This window comes from Castor canadensis, chromosome 14, assembly GCF_047511655.1.
Source record: "Castor canadensis chromosome 14, mCasCan1.hap1v2, whole genome shotgun sequence".
Lineage (NCBI taxonomy): Eukaryota > Metazoa > Chordata > Mammalia > Rodentia > Castoridae > Castor > Castor canadensis.
Genome location: NC_133399.1, coordinates 21,234,697 through 21,262,529, shown reverse-complemented (window position 1 = coordinate 21,262,529; position 27,833 = coordinate 21,234,697). Strand labels below are relative to the sequence as shown.

The 27,833-nt window shown below is 50.0% G+C and overlaps 2 protein-coding genes across 2 annotated transcripts in view; one reads left to right on the top strand and one right to left on the bottom strand.

Annotated features, from left to right (window-relative positions):
* Nucleotides 1–412: 412 nt before the first annotated feature.
* Clec17a (C-type lectin domain containing 17A) lies at nucleotides 413–13,151 on the top strand. The gene is made up of 11 exons (XM_074053933.1): nucleotides 413–1,108; nucleotides 1,229–1,303; nucleotides 2,268–2,417; nucleotides 2,500–2,541; nucleotides 3,005–3,046; nucleotides 4,003–4,143; nucleotides 4,228–4,290; nucleotides 5,308–5,403; nucleotides 5,595–5,746; nucleotides 7,473–7,582; nucleotides 8,166–13,151. Exons 1-11 carry the CDS (start codon nucleotides 1,051–1,053, stop codon nucleotides 8,296–8,298), a joined length of 1,062 nt encoding a protein of 353 aa, XP_073910034.1. The 5' UTR covers nucleotides 413–1,050; the 3' UTR covers nucleotides 8,299–13,151.
* The window catches only part of Adgre3 (adhesion G protein-coupled receptor E3), a 32,750-nt gene continuing 18,060 nt past the window's right edge, over nucleotides 13,144–27,833 (bottom strand). The window contains exons 7-16 of the mRNA XM_074053928.1: nucleotides 26,664–26,783; nucleotides 23,126–23,349; nucleotides 22,348–22,515; nucleotides 20,047–20,244; nucleotides 18,948–19,183; nucleotides 18,527–18,593; nucleotides 17,898–17,989; nucleotides 15,606–15,774; nucleotides 14,340–14,447; nucleotides 13,144–13,324 (exon numbers count right to left, since the gene is read on the bottom strand). Coding sequence (XP_073910029.1) covers nucleotides 13,316–13,324; nucleotides 14,340–14,447; nucleotides 15,606–15,774; nucleotides 17,898–17,989; nucleotides 18,527–18,593; nucleotides 18,948–19,183; nucleotides 20,047–20,244; nucleotides 22,348–22,515; nucleotides 23,126–23,349; nucleotides 26,664–26,783 — 1,391 coding nt within the window. The 3' untranslated portion in view covers nucleotides 13,144–13,315. The remainder of the gene's footprint in view (nucleotides 13,325–14,339; nucleotides 14,448–15,605; nucleotides 15,775–17,897; nucleotides 17,990–18,526; nucleotides 18,594–18,947; nucleotides 19,184–20,046; nucleotides 20,245–22,347; nucleotides 22,516–23,125; nucleotides 23,350–26,663; nucleotides 26,784–27,833) is intronic.

Here is a 27,833-nt window from a genome sequence, read left to right as displayed (position 1 = left end):
CAGGGCTTCATACTTGCTAGGCAGGAGCACTACCACTTGAGCCACTTCGTCAGCCCTTTGTGCTTTGGTTATTTTTCACATAGGATCTTGCATTTCTCGCCCAGGCCGTGCACCGTGCTTTTCCTACTTGTGCCTCCTAAGTAGCTGGGATGACAGGTGTGCACCACCCCACCAGGCTTGTTGATTGAGATGGGGTCTTATGACTTTTGCCCGGCTGGCCTCAAACTTAGCTCCTCCTGATCTCTGCCTCCCAAGTAGCTGGGACAACAGGTGCCCGGCCCCATCCCCGCTACCTCGGTCCCTTCCCTGCCATCCACACCCATCGGGGAGCCTGCTGTGCCCCGTGCTAAGCCGCCAGGCTTTGCCCCCTCTCAGCCTCTCAGCCAAGTCTCCGTGTCCTCATCTGTAGCATGGGGACACCACAAGGGAAAGTCCAGCTCCCTGGGGTGAGCGTTTAATGGAAAGGGGACCTGGGGACACTTTCCACTGTGGACACTGATGGCTCAGACCGAGAGTATGCGATGGGACAGTCCCTCCTCCTCCTTTTCCACCTCCTCTCTCTCTCTCTCTCTGGTTATTTTGAAGATGGGGTCTCGCTTTTTACCCTGGGCAGCCCGGATCCCAATCCTCCTACTTAGGTGTCCTGCCTTGCTGGGATGACAGGTGCACAGCACTGCGCCTGGCTTGTTGGTTGAGATGGGGTCTGGTTAACTTTTTGCCCTGGCTGGCCTGGAACCGTGACCCTCCCAACTGCCACTTCCCGAGTACCCGGGATTACAGACGTGAGCCACTGTGCCTGGCCCTATCCATCTCTTTTCACCTAGTCTTGTGCTCTGTGGGAGCCGTGTCTGGAGTGGCCATTGTCACTGTCATTTCTATGCCACGGGGAAAGACAAGTGCTTTCGTGGGGTGTCAGGGGCTCCTCTGAAGACAAATTTGCATGTAGTTGACTTTGAAAGAAAAAGGGAACAGAGAAAGGCCCCAGACACCTGAGTAGGAGGAGGAGGAAGGGGTCGAGCTGCCACTTGTGGTTGTCAGTTCTCGCCTCCTATGTTTACTGAAGACATGGACGCCCTGTATACGAACACCGGCCGCCCAGACCCACCAGGTATGGCCCTAGCCAGGACCCTGCTCTCAGTGTCCCCACCTCAGGGAGCTGAGACCAGAGCCCGGGCCTGAGGGATGGAGGAACGGGTGGCTGCGCCCTGACTCGCCTTGTCTCTGCAAGGGATCATGGAGGATGACGATAATGATGACTATGAGAACACAGCCCCGCCCTATAAGGACCTTCCTCCAAAGCCAGGTAAGGGGACCGCTTGAGGTCACCTGGGGGAGCAGGGTCACCAGGGGCCAGGAGCTGGGCACAGCAAACACATGGAGAACTAGTTGCCCAGGCTGGCCTCTAACTACGATCCTCCTGATCTCAGCCTCTCCAGTAGCTGGGGTTACAGGGGTGAGCCACCATGCCCGGCTGACAGTGTAGCTTTGATGTTCTTGGAGAGAGGTAATCTCACATGGGACAGGGCTCTGCACCCCCCACCTCCAGTGTCTGAGGTCCGGGGAGACACGGGGCTGTGTTGCTTGACTGTCTCATCTTCGTCCCCAACATCAGTGTCATCCTCACTTTCAGTGCAACTGGGTCTTGAATTCACAGACTCTTGTCTTTCCTGGGATGTGGTAATCTCCATTTTTTTTTTTGATACTGGGATTTGAACTCAGGGCTTGGTGCTTGTCAGACAGGCGCTCTACCACTTGAGCCACTCCGTCAGTCCTAAGTTTTCAGTTTTTAAACCAAGAAGGGCAGTGATGGTGGTGCCTGACCCTGTGGGTGCAGACATTTGAGAGGCTGAGGCAGGGAGGATTGCTTGAGCACAGGATTTCAAGGCCAACCTGGGCCACACAGCAAAACCCTGTCCTTCCTTCCATCCTTCCTTTTTTTTGGCACTGGGGCTTGAACTCAGGGCCTTCACCTTGAGCCACTCCACCAGCCCTTTTTTGTGAAGGCTTTTTTGTTTTTTCGAGATAGGGTCACTGAAACTTTGCCCGGGCTGGCTTCGAACCGTGATCCTCCTGATCTCTGCCTCCTGAGTAGCTGGGATCAGGCATGAGACATGGGCGCCCAGCCTTTATTTTATTTTTTTGACAACAGGGTCTTTCTCCTTCAGCCCCCAGTCCTGGGATTACAGGCATACATCACCACACCTGCCTTACTTTCTTCCCTCGTTCCATCCTCAGACCCTCACTAACTGAGCCTCCCTCTCCCTCAGGCTCAATGCCTCCACCAAGACCTCCAAGAGCAGGTGAGCTGGGGCTGGGGGCTCAGAAGAGCTCCGCTCTGGGCCCAGGCAGCTGCTCCCCCTCCTCATGGAAGAACCTGGAGGACCTTCCACTTCCTCCCAAGCCCCTGAAGACGACAGGTGGGAGTCGGGAGCTGGGGTCAGCCTCCTCACTGGGCTGAGGCCCACTCCAAATGACCCTTGTCCTATTTGATCCATCCAGGCCTGGACCTCCCGCCTGTCACCTGCCCATCTCGTCAGTCGGGTGAGTAGTGGGAATACCATTTAAGGAACCCAAGAGGGGTGCCTGGAAGTTTCCTTCCTTCGTTTGTGGTACTGGGGTTTGAACTCAGGACCTCACACTTGCTAGGCAGGCGCTCTACCACTTGAGCCACTCCACCAGCCCCTTTTCCTTTGATCATTTTTCAGGCTTACATTTTTGCCTGGGGCTGGCCGCAGAGCCCAGTCCTCCTATTTACACCTTTCATGTAGCTGGGATTACAGGTATACACCACCATACCCAGTTTTTTTTGTTGTTGTTGAGATGGGGATCTTGCTCAAACCTCAGTCCTTCTGATCTGCAACTCCCGGATAGCTGGGATTACAGACAGGAGCCACTGCGCCCAGACCTGAGTCCTCCACTTCTGATCAGAGAGCAAAGCAGGGGTTGTGGTCTTGGAAGGTCATTCAGCGCCTTCCGAATGAACCTTTCTCCTTCTTGTTCGCAGGGGTCGATTTGGAGCCTCCTCCATTCCAGCCCTCCCTAACCAGTAAGTCCTTCCGTCTGTCCCCACTGGATGTCTCCCTTTGTCCTCTTTCCGGGCCTGGAGTTTGACCCCCAGCCAGAGTCACTTCCTTTCAGAGTTGGTCCTTCCTGACTCCGGGCCAGGCCTTGGGGACCGAGGGTGTCTTCTGGGGACTCTTCTTTTTTTGTTTGTTTGTTTTTGAGACAGGATCTCAGTATGTAGCCCAGGCTGGCCTGCAACTCTCAGTCCTCCTGCCCCAGCCCCCCTCCCCCAAGGGCTGGGATTACAGGAGTGTACCACTGTGCCCAGCTTCCTGGGGTCTCACCCACTTCCTGCTTGCGGAAGAAACAGGAAATGTCCACCCCCCACACAAGGGTCCACGGGCTTCTGTGAGTGGGAATGGCTGGGGCTGGGGCTGCTGGGGCACAGAAAGCAGCTTAGCTTAGCTAGTGAGAGCGGAGCTGCCGGACACAGTTTTCATGCACTGTAAGTCAGTTTTTTTTTTTTTTTTTTGTGGTGCTGGGGATGGAACCCAGGGCCTCATGCCTGCTAAGCAAGTGCTCACCATGGAGCCTCAGCCCCGGCCACTTTTGCTTTTAGTTTGTTCTCACATAGGATCTTAGACTTTTTCCAGGGGTGGCCTAGAACCGCCATCCTTCTATCTCTGCTCCCCAGTAGCTGGGATTACAGGTTTGTGCTGCCACACTCAGCCTGTTATTATTAGTTTTTAAATTCTGGTACTGGGGTTTGAACTCAGGACCTCAAGAGAGACATAACCGAGGCTCAGCACATAGGAAGTGCTCCACAAGTGTAAATTCTGGGTCCCCTCTGACTTAGTCTCCCCAGCACTGTCTTGCTGACAGTGTCACCCTGCCGGTGACAGACGTGACTGGAGGCCTCTGTGGTCTTGGACAAAGGCTTAGAGGTCCCTCCTTGTCTCTGGGGAACACCTGTCCCAGCTTCTCTGTCCCTATCCCCAGCCACTCCGGTGTCCTGGATTCATACAAGGTCCAGGGGCTCAGTGTGCCACCAGGAAGACAGACTGACGGTGGCCCTGTGTCTGCTGGCGGCCACCTCTCTGCTCCTGAGCTCTGTCGGCCTGGCTGTGACCGTGATTAAGTGTGAGTAGGGCTGGACGGGGCACAGGAGCCTGGGATGGGGGTCAGGCTGGGTGGACAGGGCTCAAGCTGGACTGTCCCCTGCAGACCAGGAGGTGGCGGAGAAACTGAGGCTGTTGAGCTTGGAGCAGATGTCATGGCGAGAGCACGGTGAGTACTGCCTGGGGTGCGGGGACACCTTGAACCAACCTCATCTGCGCCAGTGCCAGGCCCTGTGCGGGGTCCCTGGGGGAAGAAGGGTGACCACAGCACACTCGGACACGGTTCTCCTTGTCCTCATGGACTGTGATAGTGGGCGTGACCAGACCTCCATGTCAAATATGGCAGCCATCAGCCATGTGTACCTTGGACACTTAGAACGTGGTCAGACAAAATGTGCTGTATTGAGGCAGAGATCAGGAGGATCACGGTTCGAGGCCAGCCCAGGCAAATACTTCATGAGCATCTATCTCATCACAAAAAGGGATGGTGGAGGGGCTCAAGGTGAAGGCCCTGAGTTCAAACCCCACTACCGCACACACAAAAACAAAACACACACACAAAGCCAAAATGTGATGTATTATTAGAATAAAATAATAAAAAGCACACTGATTTCAAAGACTTGCTCCAAAACAGAAGGCAACGTATCACACTAATACTTTTAATTTTTTTTTTTTTTTGAGATAGAGTGCCCAGGCTGGTGTCAAACTCCTGATAATTCTACCTCAGCCTCCTGAATGCTGGGATTACAGGCATGAGCACTATGCCGGGCTCAGTGATCCATAGATTACATACGGAAACGGTAATAGGGTGGCTATATAGGACAAATGAAAACCGATTGTAGTGAATTTCTTTTGGAGGTGCTGGGGCTGGAACCCAGGTCTTGCACAGGCAAGACAAGCGCACTTAACCACTGAGCCACACTCCCAGCCTGTTTTGCTGTTGAGGTCATTTTTTTGCATAGTGTTTTTGCCTGGGCCACCCTGGACTGTAATTCTCCCACCTACAGCCTCCCATGTAGCTGGGGTCACAGGTATGTACCACGATGCCCAGCCCACTGAGGTTGAGATGAGGTCTCTCAACTCTACCTTCCCGATCTCAGTCTCCCAGGGAGCTGGGATTACAGGCATGAGCCCCTGGTGCTGGCAAATTCTGTGTTTCTCACCCTCAAGCCTGTCCTTCTGACAGTGACGGGCATGGCAGGACTGGCTGGCTTGAAGATGGACATTGACCATGTAAGAGCTAACGTGAACCAGTCCCTGGTGGAACTTCGGGGCCTATTAGGTGAGTGAGACTTGGGGAACTTTCCAGAAATGGGGAGGCATTGCACAAGCCCACAGGAGTGATTCTGAGCGGAGCGTAAGAACGGCGCCTCGGGCAGTTGAGCACTGTACATCCGGCATCACTGTACACAGCACCCTCCGCCCAGGGCTCTGACTCCAGGACCACCTGACAGCATCCTGTGTTGCCCCCAGACTGTTCCAGGGTCACCTGTCCTGATGGCTGGGTCCCTTTTGAGGGCAAGTGTTACTACTTCTCCTCAAACACCAAGTCCTGGGATGACGCCAGGAGTTTCTGTCAGGAGAGTTATTCCCACCTGGTCATCATCGATAGCTTCGCTGAGCACGTGAGTCGCCCTGAGAGCCAGTGGGACCGGCGGTGTCACTTCCGCAGGCCACATGTCCTTTCCTTTCCTGGGTGGAGAGAAACTGGAAGTATTTTTTTTTTTTTTTGGCAGTACTGGGGCTTGAACTCAGGGCCTCACCCTTGCTAGGCAGATGCTCTACCATTTAAGCCACTCCACCAGCCCTTTTTTCTGAAGGACTTTTTGAGATAGGGTCTCACAAACTATTTCCCCCGGCTGGCTTCAAACCGTGAGCCTCCTGATCTCTGCCTCCTGAGTAGCTGGGATTACAGGCGTGAGCCACCATGCCTGGCTTCTCTGGTTTCTTAAAATCTTCCTGAGGCTTTAACTAGGAAACAATTCCTAGGTATCTTTTGATTTTTAGAGTCCCCAAAACTGTTTTTCTTATTGCCAAAACCTGGGGTTCACTAGAATGAGGTGCATGCCCTGACCCCTCCGCCGTCTCCCCGCCGGGAGCCCACCATGCCTTTCCCATGCCCCAATCCCCCGTGTCACAGAGCCCGGGTCTGGTGACAGCTGGTACTGCAAGGCATGGGCCACACTCATGCTATGATACATAGAACCATCAGCTCAGTGTCAGTGTGCTCCCACCACAAGTGCAAGACCTGGGTTCAAACCCCAGTGCCACCAAAAAAAAAAAAAAAGAAAAAAAGAAAAAAAAGGGGGAAACAAGCTAATTAACAAGAAACCAGTGGGTTACTATTGGTAAAAATGTAACTTAATTGTTACCATGTTAAATGTTAAGTCTTAAGGCTTCACAGTCCTGGCAGTGTGCCTGTCACCGTCCTGAGCACTTTCACCTTATACCAAGTCTGTGTTCTTCCATTTTTTTTTCTTTTTTAGTAAAAGCAGCAGTAAAGTTTATTAGGAGAGGACTGAGAGGGGGGAAGAGAGAGAGAGAAGCATTTTCTGTTCCCCATGCAGAAAATGGGAGCAAAGACTCCTGTGTTCTTCCATTTTACAAATGGAGAAAGTGAGACCAGGAAGGTGAGCACATCCATCTCAGTTTCGACCACAAAGTACCTGGCGCTGGGTACTTTATAGAGAGAAGAGGTTTATTTAACTCACGGTTTTGGAGGCTCAACGTCCAAGTGGACTCTGGTGAGGCCCCTCCTGGCTGCATAACAACCCCAAAGATGGCGGCATTGCAGGAGGGTGAGAGGGAGGTTCATGTGACAAGACAGGAACTTGTGACAAGGAGCAGCCATGCTGGCTCTTTTTACAGCAGCCTCTGAGTCACTCCTGCCATAGCAGGCACCCAGAAATCTAACTGCCTCTCACCAGGCTCCGCCTCTTAAAGGAGCCACCACCTAGCAGGGCACAGTGGCTCACTCCTGTAATCCTAGTGATTCAGGAGGCACAGATCAGGAGGATCGCGGTTGGAGGCCAGTCCGGGTAACAAAAGTGAGACCCTATCTTGAAAAAATGCCCAACAGGCTGGTGGAGTGGCGCAAGTGGTAGAGCACCTGCCTAGCAAGCATGAGGCCCTGAGTTCAAACCCCAGAACCACCAAAAGGAAAAAAAAGGTGTCACCCAACACGTGTTAACATGCGGGAGAGGTGTAGGTCTTGCTCTGCACACCAGGGGGACATAGAGGAATATGGGGACATTCCTCATCCCTATGTGAGTGGGAGGGACACTGAAGGGTGAGCTCTGGTCCTGATTGATGTGTACAGGATTGATGGCTGGATGGAATTTGACCTTGCAGAATTTTGTCACCAAGACTCACGGCTCTCCGAGGGTGTACTGGCTGGGGCTGAATGACAAGGAGCGAGAAGGGGACTGGAGGTGGCTGGATGGCTCTCCTGTCACGTTAAGGCAAGTGTCCATGGCTCCTGGGTCTCTCTGTGTCCTCTGTGTGTCCTGACGATGGGAAGGAGAGATGACAGTGGCTGTGTGGCTGAGGGACTCATTTTTTATTTGGTGGTACTAGGGTTTGAACTCAGGGCCTTCACCTTGAGCCACTCTCCTAGCCCTTTTCTGTGATGGGTATTTTCGAGATAGAGTCTCAAGAACTGTTTGCCTGGGCTGGCCTCAAACTGTGATCCTCCTGATCTCTGCCTCCTGAGTAGCTGGGATTACAGGCGTGAGCCACTGTACCTGGCTTTGTATGCATTATTTTGTGAAGTCCATAGCTCACCCTTTGTGACTCGGTTCTATGTTTTTTTTTGTGTGTGTTTTATATACCCCAGGCTGGCCTCGAGCTCACAATCCTCCTGCCTCAGCCTCCTGGGTGCTAGGATTACAGGTGTGCCCTACCATGCCCAGCTACAGTTCAATGAGTTTTGACGACTGCATAATGATACATAGTGACCATTATGGCATTACAAAGAATGGTTTCATTATTCTAAAAATCCTCCATCTCCCCCGTCTCAGCCCTCTCACGGTTTCCTCCATCCAGCTTCTGGGACCCTCAGGAACCCAACAACATCCAAAATGAGGACTGTGCCAGTATGAACAAGGGTGGAACTTGGAATGACCTCTCTTGTGCCAAAACTACATATTGGATTTGTGAGCGGAAGTGTTCCTGTTGACCCCCAGGGGTGAAGCGGGGGCCGGGGGTCCCGAACCCAGTGTGCCCCCCTCTTGGAGGTGAGAACGTCTCTTCCTTTCGTGGAAGGCGCAGGCTTCACCCACGGACGTGGGTGTGTTGACACCGTGGTCAGCAGCCCTGTACATCAAGTTCCCCTGGGGACACAAGTGTGGTGTGTGTCTCCATGGATGGCGAGCCGGTGGGGCACACAGGACTGGGGGGCAGGTGTGGTCCCATCTCTGGGACATGGAGGACTTTGACCAAATTCCTGGAGGAGCAATGCTGGCTGGGCTGGGGACCCTGGATGTGACATTGAACCTGGGAGGTGAGAGCCTGGCTCCTCTGTGTCACTATCAACTTGACTCCCTGGCTGTCCCATCAGTGCAGATGGCCCTCTGGAAAGTGGTGAGGTAGAATGAGTCTCACAGTGAATGGTCGCCACATTGTGGTGACATTTCCCAAGCTACATGGCAGAATCTGACCTCTGCCAAGACCACTGGCCCCATGGAGTGTCCGGAAATGCAGTCCAGCTATAAAGCAAGGCCTCGATGTGCCTCGGTCACAGCCATGGGACAATGATGGACATATGTGATTATGAGTGCCTTTGAGCTGTTTGTGGGTTCTAAGGATCTTTGGTGATACCAGGTGTGGTGGTGCACTCCTGTAATCCCAGCACTCGGGAGGCTGAGGCAGGAGGGTTACACATTGGATACCAGCCTGGGCTCTACAGGGAGACCCTGTCTCAAAAAAATGGTTTTGACAATGCAATAATTCACTTCATATCTGTGTGGACTTTCTTGGGCCGTTAGGTCTTCCAGTATTAGTGCATTTCAGAATATCATTTCATTCTGTGTTTCTTGTTCGCTGGATTTACTTCTGTTTTTATTTTTTATTCCTTTGGGGCAACTGAGGTTTGAACTCAGGGCTTCCCACTTGCAAAGCAGGCTCTCTCCCAGTTGAGCCACACCCAGTCCATTTTGCTCTGGTTGTTTTGGAGATGGGGTCTCATGGAGTATTTCTCTGGGCTGGCCTTAAAGCTTGATCTCCTGATCTCAGCCTCCCAAGTAGTTGGGATTATAGGCATGAGCCACTGCGCTTGGTCCTCAATATCCTTTTTTAAAGACTCTGTCTGCAAATATGGCCACAGTAAGGGTGCTAAGGGTTAGCACTTCAACATGTATATATTTTTTTGGCAGGGGAGGAGGACGCAATTCACCCTATGACACTAAGTACCACAATGTTGGTAGCTCATTGTTACCATCAGAAAACCACCCAGTCCCCAACTGAGCACAGTACCCCACAGGACAATCCCTGAGCTGTAAGCAGGCATGGCAGACTTTCCCCACATGAATCAGTGCGCCATTACTAACAGCTGACTCTTTCCTGCTTTGACCAAGAGCAGGTGAGACGGAGGGGAGGCTCTTACAGCAGGGGGATGGCAGGGACACCAGGGGGCCACTGCACTTCTTGTCTCCCACCTCCACACCTGTCCCCATCCGCCACCACCCCAGCCAGCCCCCTCCCCCTCCTGGGCACGGCCTGTCGAGGGGGTGGATGACGTGTTCCGAGCCTGTCACTTTATCTGGGGCCGGGGGAAGTTCCCACGCCTCAGAAGCAGAAAGTGAAGTTCCTTCTGTGTGTTGGGAAATGGAGAAGCAGACGGCTGTGGTCACATCTGTGAGTCACACGTGTTGGGGGTGAGGGGGTAACCAAGGTAGGGTCACCGCAGGCTATCTCCTACATCTCTCCTAAGTGTCTAATTGAAGACACTTCAAAAGGGGACTCTTTTACCACACTGGGTCCAGAAGGAGCCAAAGTTGGATGCTTTGTTGATTACAGGCACACACCACCATGCCCAGTTTGTTAACTGAGATGAGGTCTTCCTAATTTTTTTTTCTTTTTGCTCGAGCTAGGCTGAAGCCTTGACCCTGCAAATCTCCGCCTCTTGAGTAGCTGTGGTTACAGGCATGCACCACCACGCTCAGCCCCTGAACTCCATTTTATAGCTGTGAAAACAGGTCTGGAAGGGGATATCTAGTAGCTTCTCCACTGTCATTTAATGGATACATGTCACAGCTAGGATTCTCGCTCAGTCTCTGTCTCATGACTGGTGTCTTTTTGCAGCCCTTGCTATGTCCCAAGGGATTGGCTGTAAAGTTGAATTCCCCAAGGGCCCTGACCTCGGTGGCTCCGGTCTCAGCTGGTTATTTTGGGAAAGGAGCAGGTGCGGTGTGCTGGGAAACAGATATCCTGGGTTGAGAGAGGAGATCGGAGCCCCAGTGCTGGTCTGTGATTCTTGGGACTTTTCTGGGGGTGATTATGGTAACACAGGGGCCTTTGAGACCAGGGCTAGCGAACAAGGGGTCAGCTACCTGTAGTGTAACAGAAAAGTAGAAGTGGTTCCCTGTGCTTTCCTTCCCTAGTCCTTATTTATTTATTTATTGGTTTCTGAGATAGGGTCTAGCACTGTGTAGTCCAGGCTGGTCTCAAACTCATGATCCTCCTGCCTCAGCCTCTCCAGCGCTGGGATTACAGACATGAACCACCACACCTGGCTGCTCTTTCCCTAATCTTTTAATGACCCATGCCTTTCACATGGTACCTAAATCCTGACAAGACACATCTGCAATGCCTCCTCTCCTCACTCACACAAATACACTTGAGGTCATGTGTTTTTCTGGAAAGAAAATGCCGGTGCTGGCCCCAGGAGTCTGGGTCTCAGGTCCTGGTTAAGTTTCAAAGAAAAGGAGAAGGCCAGGCATGGTGGCTCTTGCCCGTAACCCCAGCTACTTGGAAGGCTAAGATCAGGAGGATCGAAGTTTGAGACCAGAAATAATTCTTCAGATTCCCATCTCCAAAAATAACCAGAGCAAAATGAACTGAAGGTGTCACTCAAGCAACAGAGCACCTGCTTTGCAAGTGCGAAACCCTGAGTTCAAACCCCAGTTCCACCAAAAACAAAACAAAACAAAAAAAGCGGAAAAGGAGAGTCCACGCGCTGGAGAGAAGAGAAAGGCTCGAGCCAGCGTGGGGGTTTTCTTCCTGCTGTGTCACTCTACCCCAGTCCTCCCAAAGATGGAGATTTGACACAGGAACTCTCTATTCTCCTCAGGGCTGACCTTAACTAAAATCTTTTTCCTCCCGCTGGTTTCTGTCTCCTGCTTTTCCCAGAAGGTGGGAGCAGTGGGAACTGTGGATTCTGGTAGCAATAGGATTTGTGGATAGGATGTGGGGGAAACAAAAGAGGAAGAACGTGGTTTTCAGACCAAACCACAGAAATGATCACAGAGACTGGGAAGAAAAATACTAATACCATGTAATTTACGTGTGTGAAAATTCTTCAATCTGTCTCTCCCTTCTTTTTTTTTATGGGACTGGGGTTTGAACTCAGGGCTTCACACTTCCAAAGCAGGTGCTCTACAGCTTGAGCCACACCTCCAGTCCATTTTGCTCTGGGTATTTTGGAGATGGGGATCCCAGGAACTATTCACGTGGGCTGGCGTTAAATCTTGATCCTCCTGATCTCTGCCTTCTGAGTGGCTGGGATTACAGGCGTGAGCCACAGCAAGGGTTAGTCTTAAACCCGTGCGCTTTTATGGCAGAATGGAGGGGGAGACACGGGCGCCGAGGCGGGAACGAGGTAGGATGGGTGTGGATGAGGTAGGATGAGTGTGTATCTGTAAGATGGCAGGAAGCTGAGGGAGTGCCACCAGCTGGCGTCGGCCACCTGTGAAGTAGGAGACCAGGTTTTCCCTCACGTTAAGGGAAAGGTTCGGGTTTTCCAGGTACGCATGTCAGAGCTATGGAGAGGGGACAGCCAACAGAGTGGCCATGGCGACGGGAGGGGACGTGCCCCAGTGGTCCTCACCTCCCGAGCGGGGCAGCCCCACAACGGCCGTCCTGTGGCTGCGAGACACACCAAACTACTCGGTCCAAGGATGTGGGAGCCTCAGGACACTGTGGGGACCAAGTGACACCACCCCAGCCTGGGAAGTCCCTGGAGAACTGTAGGTCCAAGTTCACAGTCACACGATGGCATCAATCAGCCATCAAAACACCGAAAGACAAACCACAAACCAAAAACCCAAAACCTGCTCAGAAGGGATGGGTGCGCACCCTTAAGGCTTTCCCCCTCTGGCCCGCTCATCACGCCCAGGCCCCAGCCAATTGGCTGGTACCATCATCTTTTAGGGCGGGGCTTCTCCCTCAGTTTGCTAGTTCACATTGTCAATCACCTCTGGAACCGCCCTCGCAGACACGCCCTCACAGGCACGCCCACCGAATGGCTTCCCACTCCTGCCCTCTTGTCACACCCAGGCTCCAGCCAATTGGCTGGTAACACCATCATTTGGGGCGGGTCTTCTCCCTCAGTTCACTAGTCTACATGTCAGTCACCTCTGGAACCGCCCCCATAGACACGCCCACAGAGTAGCTTTCCCCGCCTGCCCGCTCATCTTGCGCAGGCCCCACCGATTGGCTGGTGTACCCTCATTTAGGGCGGGCCTTCTCACCTCAGTTCGCTAGCCCACATGTCAATCACCCCCGCAGACAGGCCCACAAGGGTGCTTTACCAGTTTTCCCGCGCTTGTCTCTAAGCAGGTGGGTTGACACCAAGGTCAGCCATCATCCAAATAAGAAAGCAAGGGTTGCCAGAATGGGCTTTTCCTGCCCAAGAAAGGAGGTGAAGCTGGAGGCTGGAGGGACTGGAAGCACTGAAAGAGCGAGCTTACAATGAGTGAGGGTGAGAGTTTGAGGGAAGGGCTGGAGAGGGGCACCCTCTTTTGCAAAAAACGTCAGTCATGATTTGGGTCCCTGGGAACAGGACTGATGTCACAGCAAGGAGAACTCCAATGCAACACACATTTACTGCAAGCTTATTGTGCCTAGCCAGCACTTGAGGAAGCCAACGTTGGTTGTGTCCTCTTGCATGACATGTTCCCTCCTCAGCTTCAGCCTTCACAGTGCCAGCAAGACCCACGGCAGGCGTGACTTTCCGCAAGACTGTTCTGAATGTTTCTTCATTTGCTCTGCGAAAAATATCCCATGAAAGATTTTAAGATTAATACTGTATTACGAATCAAATGAACGACCCCAGCAACCAACCAAATAACAACACGACATGGAGAAAGAGCAGGACTGAGGTAAAGCAAGCCCCATCCAGCTCTAGGGGTGACAAGATCGCCTAGAATTGTGGACCCCTAGGCAGGCCTGGCTTTTCTCAAACACAGTATATTCTTTTAGTGGTGCTGGGGTTTGAACTCATGGCCTGTGCTTGCCAGGCAGCTGCTCTACCACTTAAGTCTCAACCTCCAGCTCTTTTTGCTTTAGGTATTTTTTGAATGGAGTCCACCATTCTATTTATGGTGCCAGTGTAGCTGGGATGACTGGTGTACACCACGCACTAGGCTTTTTTATTGATTGAGATGAGGACTCATGAACTATTTGCCCAGGCTGGCTTCGAACCATAACCCTCCTGATCTCCATCTTCTGAGTAGCTAGGATTACAGGTGTGAACCACCAGCAGTCAGCCTCCCTATGGCATACTCGTTGTGTCACTTTATATGATGTGCTGTGCCTCCACAGGACTCTGCAGGGTTCCCCCTCCCCCAAGCAAGAAGGCTTTCACCAGATGTGGCCTCCAAAACTGTAAGAAATAACTTTTTTGTCTATAAATACCCAGACTTAGGCATTTCGTTATATCAATAGAAAACAGACCAGGATGGTATTCAACTCCAGAGTTTAAATCCTCTGGATGTTGTTCTTTTTCCTATGAAGAAAGGCTGGACTCTGAGATCCACCAAGACAGGGGCCCACTAACCAACAAATGAACCAACCAACACACCCTTTTGGTTGGGGTGTGGCTCAGTGGTAGAGCACTTGCCTAGTATGTGTGAGGCCCTGAGTTCCAGCCTCACTACCTCAAAAAGCAAAAGTAAAGAAAAATCAATGTTTATCTCTTATTGGAGGGAAATGGGAAGTGTCATTATGAGTTGGATAAGGGGGGAGGGGTGGGACATTAGAATAAGTCGCAGATTTTCTTACCTCACTGTGTTTTGTGTCAGGGCCAAACTTGCTGGAAAGTGTATATGCTTCAGACTCAGATTTGGATTTCGTGATATCTGTAAACCACTTTTGATATTGTTTCTGAACCTGGGACAGAAAAGAAAATGCCAGGATATTTTTTTGTGAACATTGACAAAAAGTTAGTGGACCATGAGGAGGATAGGGATCTATTATTTTAAGTAATTTTTTCCCACACAAGGTGGCATGTCCATTCAATGGAATATTATTCAGCCTTGAAAAGGAAGGGAATTTTAACACTTGCTACAACATGAGTGAGCCTTGAAGACATCGTGCCAAGTGAAATAAGTCAGACAGAAGACTAAACTTGTAAAATTCCACTCATATAAGGTACTATAAATAGTAAAATTAATTGAGACAGAAAATGGAATGGTAGTTGCCAGGGAATTAGCAGGTGGGAACCTGGAGTTATTGTTTAACAGGCAAAGCTTTGGCCAGGCACTGGTGGCTCATGCCTGTAATCCCAGCTACTCAGGAGGCAGAGATAGGAGAATTGTGGTCGGAAGCCAGCCTGGGCAAATAATTCGAGAGACCATCTCAAAAAAGCCCTTTGCTAAAAAGGGATGGTGGAGTGGCTCAAGGCATAGGTCCTGAGTTCAAGCTGCAGTACCACAAAAAAAAAAAAAAAAGAAAATGATTACAATGGAAAAGCTGGCATAGGCATAGTAGGGCACACCTGTAGCTCCAGCTACTCAAGAGGCTGAGGCAGGAACATTGCTCCAGCCCAGGAGTTCAAGGCCTACCTGGGCTACACAGTGAGACCCCCATCTCAAAACAACTATCAAAATGGTAATTTATTTTTTTTTGCAGTTCTGGAGTTTGAACTCAGGGCTTTGTGCTTGTTGGTTAGGTGCACTACCATTTGAGCCACTCCACTGGCCCTTTTTACTTCAGTTCTTTTTTCAGGGAGGGGCTTGCTAACTTTTTCCCAGAGCTGGCCTGGAACCATGATCCTCCTGATCTCAGCCTCCCAAGTAGCTAGGATTACAGCCACCTGGCCATAAATGGATACATCTTGTAATCAACCGTTCTTTCCTTACCAGCTTCCTGAGATATAATAACCCTGTCACATGTGAATTCCAGGGTCTCCCAATGTAGCTCAGACTGGCCTTGAAATCATGGTTCTCCTACTTCAGCCTCCCAAGTGCGGGATTACAGGCACACGCCACCACCCTTGGGCACATTTTTCTTAAGTTTAAATCAACAAAGAAAGGGGCAAATATTTACCTGCTGGCTGAGGAGGCAGTACACCAGGAAGATGAAGACGCCCTGCAGGGTGTTGATGATGGTGAAGAGGTACGCCATGATTTGGGCAGCTGGACCCACCTGGAGGACGCCCAGACACCACGTGCAGCCCAGGATGAAGACCTGCGCTGTGGCTTTGAATGTCAGCATCCTGGTGGAGTAACAGGATGGTGGGAGAAGTTATAACTGACCGACAGCGCCCCTGTCAACCGTGAGGACTCTAGAGGTCGACGCCTGGTCATTGTGCAACCTTGTCAAGCCTTTCCTTTCTTCTTTTTTGGTGGTCCTGGGGTTTGAACTCACACTCTCTAGGTGGGCACTCCACCAGCCCTTTCCTGTTTTAGTTATTTTTGGGGTAGGATCTAATGCTTTTTTTGTTCAGGACCAGCCTCAGACTTCAATCCTTCTATCTATGGCTTCCTGTATAGCTGGGATTACAGATGTGAGCCACCATGTCTGCTTGTTTATTGAGATGGGGGTCTTGCTAACTTTTTGCCAGGCCTGGCCTCTAACTGTGATCCTCCTGATCTCTACCTCTCAAATAGCTGGAATTATAGATGTGAGCCACTGGCACCTGGCCCTTTACCTTCCTGTAATTCAGTTCCCTCATTTTTTTTTTAAAGACAGGTTCTCTCTGTATTATAGTCCAGGTCATCTTGGAACTAGTGGCCCTCCTGCCTCAGCCTCCTGAGTGCTGGGATTACAGGTGTGCACCACTATATCTGGCTTCCCTCATCTTTACAGTAGAGATGTTTCTTGGTTTATCTCAGGATTAAATCATGAAAGTATTGCTAAAATCAAACATGCACTCAGGGCTGGAGGAGTGCTCAAATGGTTAAGTGACTCCCTAGAAAATTTGAGGCCCTCAGTTCAAACCATGGTTCCACCAAAAAGTGCACTTAACACACCTAATCTACTGAACAGGCTAGCTGTTTAAACGCACTCAAAACAGGCACATAACCAGTCTCCAGCTGGGTGAAAGAATCTGACACAAAGCCTGTTTTATAATAAAGTGTTGAATCTCTCTTGTAATTTATTGACTATCATACTGAGAGAGAGAGAGAGAGAAGCTTCAGAATAGTTGTGTGGGTACATTTTACCATCATCCTAACGTTGAAAAACCCTAAATGAAAGCATCTTAAGTGTGGGACCGTCTGTACTCTGTAAGTGAGAAAAGACAACTGAGGAACAGTTTGAACAGCCCGTCCCTTTTGTGTATGTGTTTGTTTGTTCTACAAACAAGCACCGGGAAATATCATGCATGGCCAGATGCAGCAACTCACGCCTGTAATCCCATCTACTTGGGAGTGGAGATCGGGTGGATCGTGGTTCCAGACCAGCCCAGGCACGAAGCTGGAGAGACCCCTTCTCAATCCATAAGCCAGGTATGGTGGTGTGTGACTGCGATCCCAGCTACAGAGGCTGTAAGTAGGAGGATCATGGGTCTGAGGCCAGCCCCAGGCAAAAACTTGCTAGGTAGGCACTCTATCACTTGAGCTACGCACCCATCCCTTTTTGTTACTTGTGAATGGAGTCTTGATTTTGTGTCCAGGCATGGTCCTTCTATTTACACTTCCCACAGAGCTGGGATAACAGGCGTGCACCACCAAGCCCAGCTTTTTATTGGTTGAGATGGGATCTCATGAACTTTTTGCCTGGTCTGGCCTCCAACCCTGATCCTCTCCACTTTTGCCTCCCAAGTAGCTAGGAATACAGGCATCAGCCACCATCCTATCTTCTAACCACTTCTCGAACCCACTGCCTCCTTTTTCTTTGCAGTACTGGGGATCAAACCCAGGGCCTTGCACCTGTGAGGCAAGCGCTCTACCACTGAGCTACGTCCCTGGCTCCCTTCTTGAACCTATTACACACAAGCGGAGTTGTACAAAATGATTATCTAAGTGATGGTTGGACATTGTTTTGAGTCATCCTGACTCAATTCTAGGGTTTCTGTGGAATTTAAGCTTTCAGTAACTGTTGGATTAGCAAATATGAGTTACAGTTGTTTTGTGGAACTGTGAGGCAGAAACTGCCAGCTTTTCCCTTCCTCCCTTTGAGTTCTATTGGGGCACACAGCCACCGTGTTAATATGGTTTAAAACTACATCTCCCAGCACTACTTGCAGCTGGGCCTCATCATGTGACCAAGGTTAGCCAATGGGATCTGAACAAATGTGGACGGCATAGCTTCAAGATGGTGTGTGGATGTGTAGGAGAGATGAGTAGGGTTGGGTGGAGGAAAAGGGAGTGGGGTGTGCCACCTGTCGTATCCTACCTTGTGTTCTGGATGGTTGACACGTCACTGTTGAGAGAGGAAAGTTTCCTTTTCAAAATCCAAAGGACAGAGACAAAAAGTACTAAATTCACCTGTAGAACAACGTAGACAAGGCAGACTGCAAGTTAAAATAATGTATGGGGTGCCAGGTGCCAGTGGCTTATGTCTATAATCCCAGCTGCTCAGGAGGCAGAGATCAGGGAGACTGTGGTTCAAAGCCAGCCTGAGCAAATAGAAAAAAACACCAGAAAAAGGGGCTGATGGAGTGACTCAAGTGGTAGAGTTTCTGTCTAGCAAGCATGAGGTCCTAAGTTCAAACCCCAGTACCACCACCCACAAAAAATAATGTATGGTGTCTCCTTTTCATTGCACATGTGTCCTGCCTCCATGCTGATGGTATTGAATTGGTAGCAGATGGAATATCAAATCCCATAACAAAAATACATGCCCCTTGTATTACCTTTTTTTTTTAAACAGGGTTCAAACTTGTGACCCTCCTGCCTCAGTGTTCCCAGTGCTGGGATTATGGGTATGCACCACCATGCCCAGCTCCCCTGTACTATTTTATACCTAGCACTTCCAGTGTCCTTTCTTGAGTCAGGAACATAGGGGAGGACATGCATACTCACACAGACAATGGCACAGACTGGGCCAAGAAATCCCCAGATGAACCCCTTGTCCAGCTGGAGCCAGCAGCTGTGCACAAGAGAGAAGAAGAACAGAGAGAGAGAGAGAGAGAGATCAGAGAAAGTACGCAGACGTGAACGTGAAGTGACACTTTTCCCAGCCGAGAACTTTTCCAGTTCCCCTGCCAGCCAGCCGATGACAAGCAAACCTCTGATTGCTCAAAGGCTTTGAGATTTAACTGCAAAATTCTCTCTTCCAGAACCTTCCCAACCCTTGCTGCCATCTTGCTCTCTCTCACCAGAAGCTGGGTGAAGTCTAGCACAGAGACGAGTGCAGAGGGCCTTGGGTAGGTGGATCCAACTGCCATGGTGACAGTGTTCCCCAGAAGGAGCTGTCTGTGGCTCAGGGAACAGGGAAGCTCACCGGTCAGGTGTCCCATACAGGTGAGGCCTGGATGCTGCTGAAATGGCCACGATGACAGCAGGGACACCGTAGCCAGCTGGGTACATCATCCACTTCATGAATTTATTTATGCTGGAGTAGTTGACCACCGTCAGGTTGCGCGCAGTGAGGAACAGGTGCAGGCCCTCCAGAAGCATCCAGGTGAAGGACGCCAGGTAGAGGTAGTGCAGGGCGCCCGCCGTGATGGCGCACAGCACCTGGGGAGGAGGAGGCACGGGGGCAGGGGACATCTGGGTGGACGTGGCCACACGATCTCTCTTTTACGCTGGATTCAGAGCACCTGGTGTTAGACTAAGACTTTGCCCTTCTGCTCTCTGCTTTCGTGAGTTCAGTCTTTTAAGATTTTCCGCAAAAGTGAGATCATGAGTGTTTGTCTGTCTCCCTGGTTGACATCACTTGGCATAATGTCTTCCACCTGGAGCACGTGATGCCACATCCGTGTTGTCACCAATGAAAGGATTTCCTTCCTTTTGAAAGCTGAATAGTGTTCCAGGACATCAGCTTACAAGTGTCCCCCCTCCGCTCTCTACCAGGAAGATCAAAGGTTCCTTGCTGCAGACTTTATTTATTTATTTTTTTGCGGCACTGGGGTTTGAACTCAGGGTCTCACTCGTATTAGGCAGGCACTCTACAACTTGAGCCTCCTACCAGACCACTTTAGAGGCTCATCATCCTGGAGCAGGCATGACAGGAATCTACAAAGCAACCTTCATGTAGCTGGGCATGGTGGGGCATGCCTGTAATCTCAGCACTTGGGAGGCTCAGGCAGGAAGATGGCCAGCCTGGGCTACATAGAGAGATCCTGTCTCAAAGAATAACCTGTCTAGTTGGAGGAGTCCCAGCTAAGAGCGCAGAAGGGTAAAGGGAAAATTGTTTTTCTCCTCTACATACCTAAGGCCATTTTTTTTGGTGGCACTGGGATTTGAACTCAGGGCTTCACGCTTGCTAGGCAGGCAATCTACCACCTGAGCCACTCTGCCAGCCCCCAAGGCCATTTTATGAAGGAACCTAACGTGGCGTAGTTCCTGGGGCAGGGCAGGGGCTGGGACTCCACCAGTACCTTGGGCTCCGTTCGGTCGATCGCCGTGAGGAAGAGGAGGTGGGCCAGGAAGAGGCAGATGGAGAGGTGCAGGTGCAGCGAGGTGCTGGTGTTCTGGATGGCCTTGCACAGCAGGAAGGTGAGGGCCGCCAGGAGGAGGCACAGCAGAGACAGGCTGAGCCCTACATAGGTGATGACAGTCAGCGCCAGGTCTTCCTCCTGGGTCCCAAAAGAAGAGGGCATGGTCACACTGTCCTCTCTGGGCTCTGGTCCTTCTGCCGTCTGCTGGGGCACCCCAATCACAGCAGGAAGCCGGATAAGAGAGGGAGGGCCTCTCTTATCGGATAAGATAAGAGTGCCTACCTGGAGACACTTTTTTTGTATACTTAATATGTACAAAGACACCTACTTAGTATAGACCTTTTGCTTTTGTTATTTTGATGGGACTGGGGTTTGAACTCAGGACTTTGTGCTTGTAAGGCAGGAGCTCTACTGCTTGAGCCACCCCTCCAGTCCATTTTGCTCTGGTGACTTTGGGGATGGCACTGCATGAGCTATTTGCCTAGGCTGGCTTTGAGCCTCAATTCTCCTGACCTCAGTCTCCCAAGTAGCTGGGATTACAGGCATGAGTGCTGGTGCCCAGGTATATAGACATTTTGATATTCTTCAACATACACTAAGAAGGGTGGCAGAAGATGTCACCCTAAGTATGCTACTTTGGCATGAAGACTGTTTATTCTAAAAGCATTTTAAAAGGCAGACATGGTGGTGAACACCTGTAATTTCAGAGCTCAGGAGGCTGAGGCAGGAGGATCTTAGTTCCAGGCCAGCCTGGGGCAAACAGCAAGACCTTGTCTCAAACAAACAACAAACAAATATTTTAAAAACCATCCAAGCTTGGCGTCAGTGGCTCACACCTGTCACCCTAGCTACTTGGAAGGCTGAGTTCAGGAGGATCGTGGTTCTAGGGACCCCCACCCGGCCAAAAGTTTGCAAGACCCCATCTTAACAGAAATAAGCTGGACGTTGTAATGCGAGCCTGTCATCCCATAGATAGAAGGAAGTGTAAAAATAGGATTATGGATTGTGGTCCAATCCAGCTTGTGCAAAAAGTGAGACCCCCCCCCATCTCCAAAATAACCAGAGCAAAAAGGGCTGGAGTGTGGCTACAACCGTAGAGTGCCAGGCTAGCAAGTGTGACGCCCTGAGTTCAAATCCCACTACTGCAAAACAAAACAAAACAAAAACCGCAGAAGCACCAGGTGCAAGAAGGCACTCTGAGTTCCCCTTTTGCTTTCTGGAAAGGAAGAGATAAAGCTGCCATAAGGAAGATGTTCTCCCGATACCAGGGCAAGAAGCTGGCTTTCTTATCACCAGAGAAAATTCTGTACAAAGAAACCTTGTTAAATCCTTCCCAGTCACTTCTCTACCTTGTGAGCAGCCTTGTTCCAAGGCCCTCTGTTTTTGTGACACGCTTAATAGCTTGTTACTTGGTCCCTTCCTTTTCTCTGTACCTCCCCCACCCTCTCTTCCTTCCTTCCTTTTTTGAAGCCAGAAATAGAGGTCAGGGTGGCACTCAAAGCCAGACAACTGGTCTACCAGTGAGCTACAGCTCCCCCTTCTTCCCCCCTTTGTTATTTTCTTTTGTTACCATCTGATCTTTGTCAGGATCAGATATCTGATACATTGTAAGAACCTTTCTAAATGCCACAATGTACTCCCACCCAGCACAACAATAAAGGAAAAAAAAAAAAAAGAAAGTAGGTGAGCCCTCTGTATCTATGGGTCCTGAATATGAGGACTCAACCAATCTTGGATGAACTGGGTCTCTGCTGAACAGAGAGACATTTTTTTTGTTGTCATTCTTCCCTAAACAAGGCCATCTAACAAGTATTTCCAAGCCGGGAGCTGCTGGCTCACGCCTGTAATCCTAGCTACTCAGGAGGCAGAGATCAGGATTGAAGTTTGAAGCCAGCCTGGGAAAATAGTTCGTGAGACCTTACCTCAAAAAACCCATCACAAAAACAGGACTGGTGAAGTGGCTCAAGGTGAAGGCCCTGAGTTCAAGCCCCAGTACCGCAAAATAAACAAACAAAAACCAAGTATTTTCATAGCACTGGTGTTATATTACACGGTGTAAGTCGTGTGGACATGATGTAAAGTCTACAGGAGGAGGTGCATGGCTTCCTTGTGGGGATTACAGTATTTCATACAACAGACACAAGCATCCTTGGGTTTTCCTATCTCAGGGGGTCCTGGAACCAATGTCCCATAGATACTGGGAGACGACCGTGTGAGGGAGAAGGAACACTTGCCCCTTACCTGGTTGGTCAAGGCCATGAGGACAGCAAAGCTGGACAGATGTGTGGTGTTGCATACGGTGTGACTGTCGTTTACACTCACCAAGAAGCAACCATCTGTGGACCAGTGGCTGCCCCACCCTGTGACCTTCCAGTAGACACACAAGGTCTCCTTGTTTCTGGGCTTCATCTGAAAGTAGAAGGAGCTCACTGTCATCCCTTCCAGGAAGGATGAGGCTCAGAATGTCATTCCACTCCAGCTGCCCATGAAAAGGCACTGTGTGAGGAGCCACTCGGGTGACGTCTATTAAATTTTTTTTTTATTTTATTTTTAGGGATGGGGGAATGGATCAAGCAGTAGAGCACCTGCCTAGCAAGTGCAAAGCCCTGAGTTCAAACCCCAGTCCTACCATAAAAAAATGTATTGGATTGATCATGTAGAGACTTTTTTCTTGTCCTTATTCCGTAAGCAGTACAGCACAACTGTTTACACAGCACTTACATTGTGTTAGGTATTCCGTTACCTAGAGATGATTTAAAACAGAATAGTGAAGTCTCTATGCAAATGCTATGTCATTTTTATAAGGGACCTGAGCACCATCGATTTTCATAAGCACAGGGGGTCCTGGCAATAGTCACCCCCAGGATACCAGGGGGAGGGATCCATGAAATCTTGACTTAGATCTGGCTCCCACATTGGACAACACAGGTCTGTGGAACCACTGCCTGGGGATTGTCTACAAATTACCTTGGTGTACTTTCCCAAAGGCCACCAAGCTCATATGGCAGTTCTGACTCACCTTGATGTGACTTAAAGTCAGAGTCACGAACTGGAGGGGAAATGAGCTCCTGTTGGGTCCAATGGCTGCACTCACTATCTGGGAGTTCAGGTAAACTGGTTCCTTGTGGTCCATCTCTTCTTGGAAGACCACGTATGATGGCACTCTCTCCGTCATCTCAAAAAAAGTTTCGTTTAGGATGTTTCCAAGAGAAGAATAGGAGATAAAGGCAATCGCACTGGGGCCTGACGAAACAGAAAATGGAGTCTTCACAAGTGTCACGAGGGGGTCTAAGTTTATATATTATATATTGTATAAGTTCAATTCAAATACAAAGCCTTGTCACCTACACACAGAGCTATATACAGAGCATATACCCCAAAGTGGTGGCAGAGGAGACCAAGGGAGGGGGAAAGAAGGAAAGAAAGAATGAGTAATAAGGAAATGTGTCACATCTGTGTAGGAACAAGACACAGTGAAACACAGGATGGGGGAAAAGGGCGAGGAAGTGTAGTGTAGGGGGATTACAGTGACTTGAACACAATACATTTTTAGGTAAAATACTAAGACAAACATTCCACTGAACAAGGAACAGACCCTAAACAATGGAGGACAAGAATGAAAACCAGATCAGGCTGAGGGGAGGTCACAGAGGGAGAGGAAGCAGAAAAGAAGGAAGTTGAGGTGAATGTGGTTGATGTACTTCTTGTACAAGAGTGGACAGAAACTTCTCAAACCTGTTGAACTCACAAGAAGGGGACTAAGAAAGGAGGAAAATAGAGTGGATGAAGCAATTCAAGTTCGAACACATATATACATGGAAATGTCGCAGTCCAAGTCCCTGTATAACCATCATAAACAAACAAAAATGTCTTTTTTCAAAAATGGAGAGCAGGAGGCAAATGGGTCCTGTGTGGGCTTGACACCAGAGAGATGGGGAGGATATAAGGAAAGGGTGAAAGAGGTAAATGTGGTGGAAATATTAGGTACTCGTGTATGAAAATGGAGAAATGAGACCTGTTGAAACTATTCTAAGAAGGGGTGTGAGGGACAAAGGAGAATGACAGAGGGGGTGCATCTGACCAAGATACATTGTAAGCACTTTCATAAATGTCACAATGTTCCCCAGTACAACAATATATGATAATGAATAAATAAAAGAAAAAAAGGCGTTGCGAGGATTGGGTCCGTGGCTCAGTGATCAGGCACACATGTGGCCCTGGGTCCCATCCCCAGCACTGCAAAACATAAAATAAACTAAAAAAGAAATAAAAAGATCTCCCACTTTTCCTCAAGGGGAACCTTGCTTCCTCACACTGGCCCAGCCCTCGTCCTCCTCACGCCTGTGCTCAGGGACTTCCCTTCCTGTCCAAATCCAACTCATCCTCAGTCCGAGTTCAAACCCAGACCCAGGCTCAGGAAGAAGACTTGTCCAGCTCCCAGCAGCAATGCCAAACTGAGCGAGGACTGGAACTGCCCACTGAATTTGCTCGCATGTGAAGCAAATTCTATTTTCCCAACAGACAAAACCTGTTTTATTTTGGTGGTGCTGGGATTTGAACTCATGACCTTGTGCTTGCTAAGCAGGCACTCTCCTGCTTGAGTCACACCCTCAGCAGTCCTTTTGTTTTTAGTTTGTTTTTTGGGTAGGGGTTTGTGCTAACGAGGCCGGCCTTATATGGTGATTCTCCTACCTCTGCCTCCTGAGTAGCTGAGAGCACAGGCCTGCACCATCGCTCCCAGCTTATTTTTGAGATGAGGTCTTGCTAAGTTTTGCGTGGGCTGGTCTTGAACTGCAATCCTTCTGCTCCCAAGTGCCTGGGATTACAGGTGTGCAGTGCTACCACAATAGGCCAAGGTTTGGTATTTTATTTAGAATGTTAGCTGTCACACTAATCACTGTCAGGATTTGCCTCGCTCATGGACCTTCTTTGGTTCTTTTTAAGTATGGGGTCCATATTTTTTTGAAAGTCATGGGATGGATTTGAACTCAGGGCTTTGTGCCTGTCAGGCAGGTACTCTATTGCTTCAGCCACTCCTCCAGCCCTTTCTGCTCCGGTCATTTTGGAGATAGGGTCTGACTTTTTGCCCAGTCTGAGCTGGATTGTGATCCTCCTATTTTATGCTTCTTCCCATAGCTGGGATGACAGGAATGCACCTTGGTGACAAGGTACAAGTGTCATTATGTAGTTACATTCTTAAACAGAGGCAGAGTGTCTTGTTTTTGAAACAGGCTGGCTTTGAACTTGAGACCCTCCTGCCTCACCCACCCTCCCGAGTGCTGGGATTACAGGCATGTACCACCACACGTGGCATCAGATTCAAGTTCTGGAGGGAGGAGGAGCTAGCGATAGGAAGTTCGTGGCTTCATGGCTCCTAGAGACGTTTTCGGTTCATGTGTGTTTTGTCGTCTTTACCTTGAGATTTGGGTGGCAGTAGAGCCAACTGTAGCATTTTACGTATATGAAATTGAATTTTAAGACCCCGGTTTGGTCTGAATGTGTCTTCCAAAAGTGTTGAGAAGTGGGGCCTTTGGGCAGGTGTCCAGGTGACAAGGCACTGCTCATGTGACTGGATGAGGGCCACCACACGTGGACTTGGTAGAGTTTTGTGTCACCCTTCCTCCTCCCGCCATGGGATGAAATGACAGAAGGCGCTCGCCAGACACCAGCGCCAGGCTTCCAGCCTCCAGAACTACGAGAAATAAATTTCTCCTGTTTACACACTCTCCACTCTCAGGAACTCTGCCACAGCAACCCGAAGGGACACAGAGACCCCATTTCTGATGCTGGAGCTGCCCCAGTTATATGGCAAGTATGGGACACCATATTCAAGTTAAGAATCTGAAAGTTTTCTTTTGAAAAATCAGAAAGTCTGGTAACCCCAGGGCAACTAGTAACAACAGTCCAGCCGGGTGCTTGTGGCTCACGCCTGTATCCCAGCTACTTGGGATCGGGAAGATTGACGCTGGAGGCCAGCTTGCCCAAATAGTTCCCAAGACCCCATCTCCAAAATAACCAGAGTGAAATGGACTGGAGGCGTGGCTCAGGCAGTAGAGAGCCTGCTTGGCAACTGCGAAGCCCTGAGTTCAAATCCCAGTCCCACCATTAGTAAAACCAAACCCATTAAAATTGTTTTTAGAGAGGGGGGAGGGTCAGGAAAGAGCAACAGAGGGGGTGGATTTGATTAGAGTGCATCATTTGCCTAATGCAAATGTTACAATGATATTTTTGTGTGTGCAATTAACATATGCTAATGAGAAAAGAGAGCCAGAGCTCTCTGTCTCCACACACGGCCCTCCTGGTTCTGTTGCTCTGGGAGCTCAACACGCTGGCTGGTGTCCTCCCGTGGCTTTCCAGACAAGCCCCTCGCACCTGTCCCAGGGCCACCATGCGGGTGAGCTCGAGGCAGAGTGGCCCTCACCCCCAACTCGCACCACTGTCCCCTCCATGGTGAAGAGCAGCGGCCTTCGTTTTGGGGATGCTACCAGGGCCCTGGGATGATGCGGTCGGAGGGGCCAGAAGTCCGGGAAGGACGATGGTCGTGCTGTCACACCCACCATGGGGGTTGTCCCGCGTGACATCATCGCAGTGCAGCTGCACGGAGTTGCTTTGCGTGGTGAGGGTCACCAACTTCCTGTCCTCCGAGCACTTGTTCCTGAGCACATGCGTGGTGATAGCTGCAGGGGACAGGAGACACAGGCTTAGCGATGTCATGCTAAACTTTGCAAGTGTGCACAGCCACACACAGTTGAGTCACCGAACGCTAAGGGACTTACTTGGAATGTTGCCTGTAACAGCTCCTAAACCCACCATTGTACAGATGAGGGAAGTCAAGTCCAGAAGTCAGACGACACTACCATTTTCTACCTACGTCACTTTTGTTTTCAGTATTGGGCTTTGCACTTGGAAAGCAGGGGCTGTACTGCTGGAGCCACCCCTCCAGTCCATTTTGCTCTGCTTATTTTGGAGATGGGGTCTCATGAACTATTTGCCTGGGCTGGCCTCCCAACTTCTATCCTCCCAATTTCAGCCTCTCAAGGAGCTAGGATTACAGGTGTGAGCCACCAGCATCTGGCTTGTATTTTATTTTTGACATGGGGTCTTGCTAACTTGTGCTCAGGCTGGACTTCAACTTCAGCTCTTTCTGCCTCTGCCTTCTGAGTGTCTGGGATTACAGGTGTATACCACGATGCCCAGCCCTTGTTTTGTTGTCAGACAGGGTCTTGGTATGCTGGAACTCACTGTGTAGCCCAGGCTAGCCTCAAACTCACGATCCTCCTGCCTCAGTCTTCTGAGCGCTGTGATTACAGATATGTGCCACTGAGCCCAGCTCTAAGAAAGCTCTTTTGAAGAAACAATTCTATTTATAGGAACTTACTCTCAGAAAACAATTATGAACACAGGGAAGACTTAGCCACAAAGAAGTTCCCAGAAGCACAGGTGATAAACGGGAAAATAGAGTCACCCGAATGTTGAACAAGTAGGACTTCATTTAGTTGAAGTCCTACTTAATGGAAAACCATGTTTTCAATAAAAAACAAGTTGGGGCAGGGTGTAGCTCAGAGGTGAGTGCACTTAGCATTAGTGATGACCTGGGTTTGCCCCTCAAGAAAGCCACCCTTCGAAATCACAAAAGTATTGCAATCGAGAAACTCATGCTGGGATTGGAGATCACTGGCAGTCATCTTAAAAACAACCACCACCAGGTTTTAGTTGAGTGCAGTGGT

Excerpts from the sequence above, each read along its gene's own strand:
- Clec17a (XM_074053933.1), top strand. The coding sequence starts at position 1,051 with ATGTTTACTGAAGACATGGACGCCCTGTATACGAACACCGGCCGCCCA. Across the intron at positions 2,542-3,004 it reads CTGCCCATCTCGTCAGTCGG|GGGTCGATTTGGAGCCTCCT; the intron begins GTGAGTAGTGGG and ends TCTTGTTCGCAG. Across the intron at positions 7,583-8,165 it reads GGCTCTCCTGTCACGTTAAG|CTTCTGGGACCCTCAGGAAC; the intron begins GCAAGTGTCCAT and ends TCCTCCATCCAG.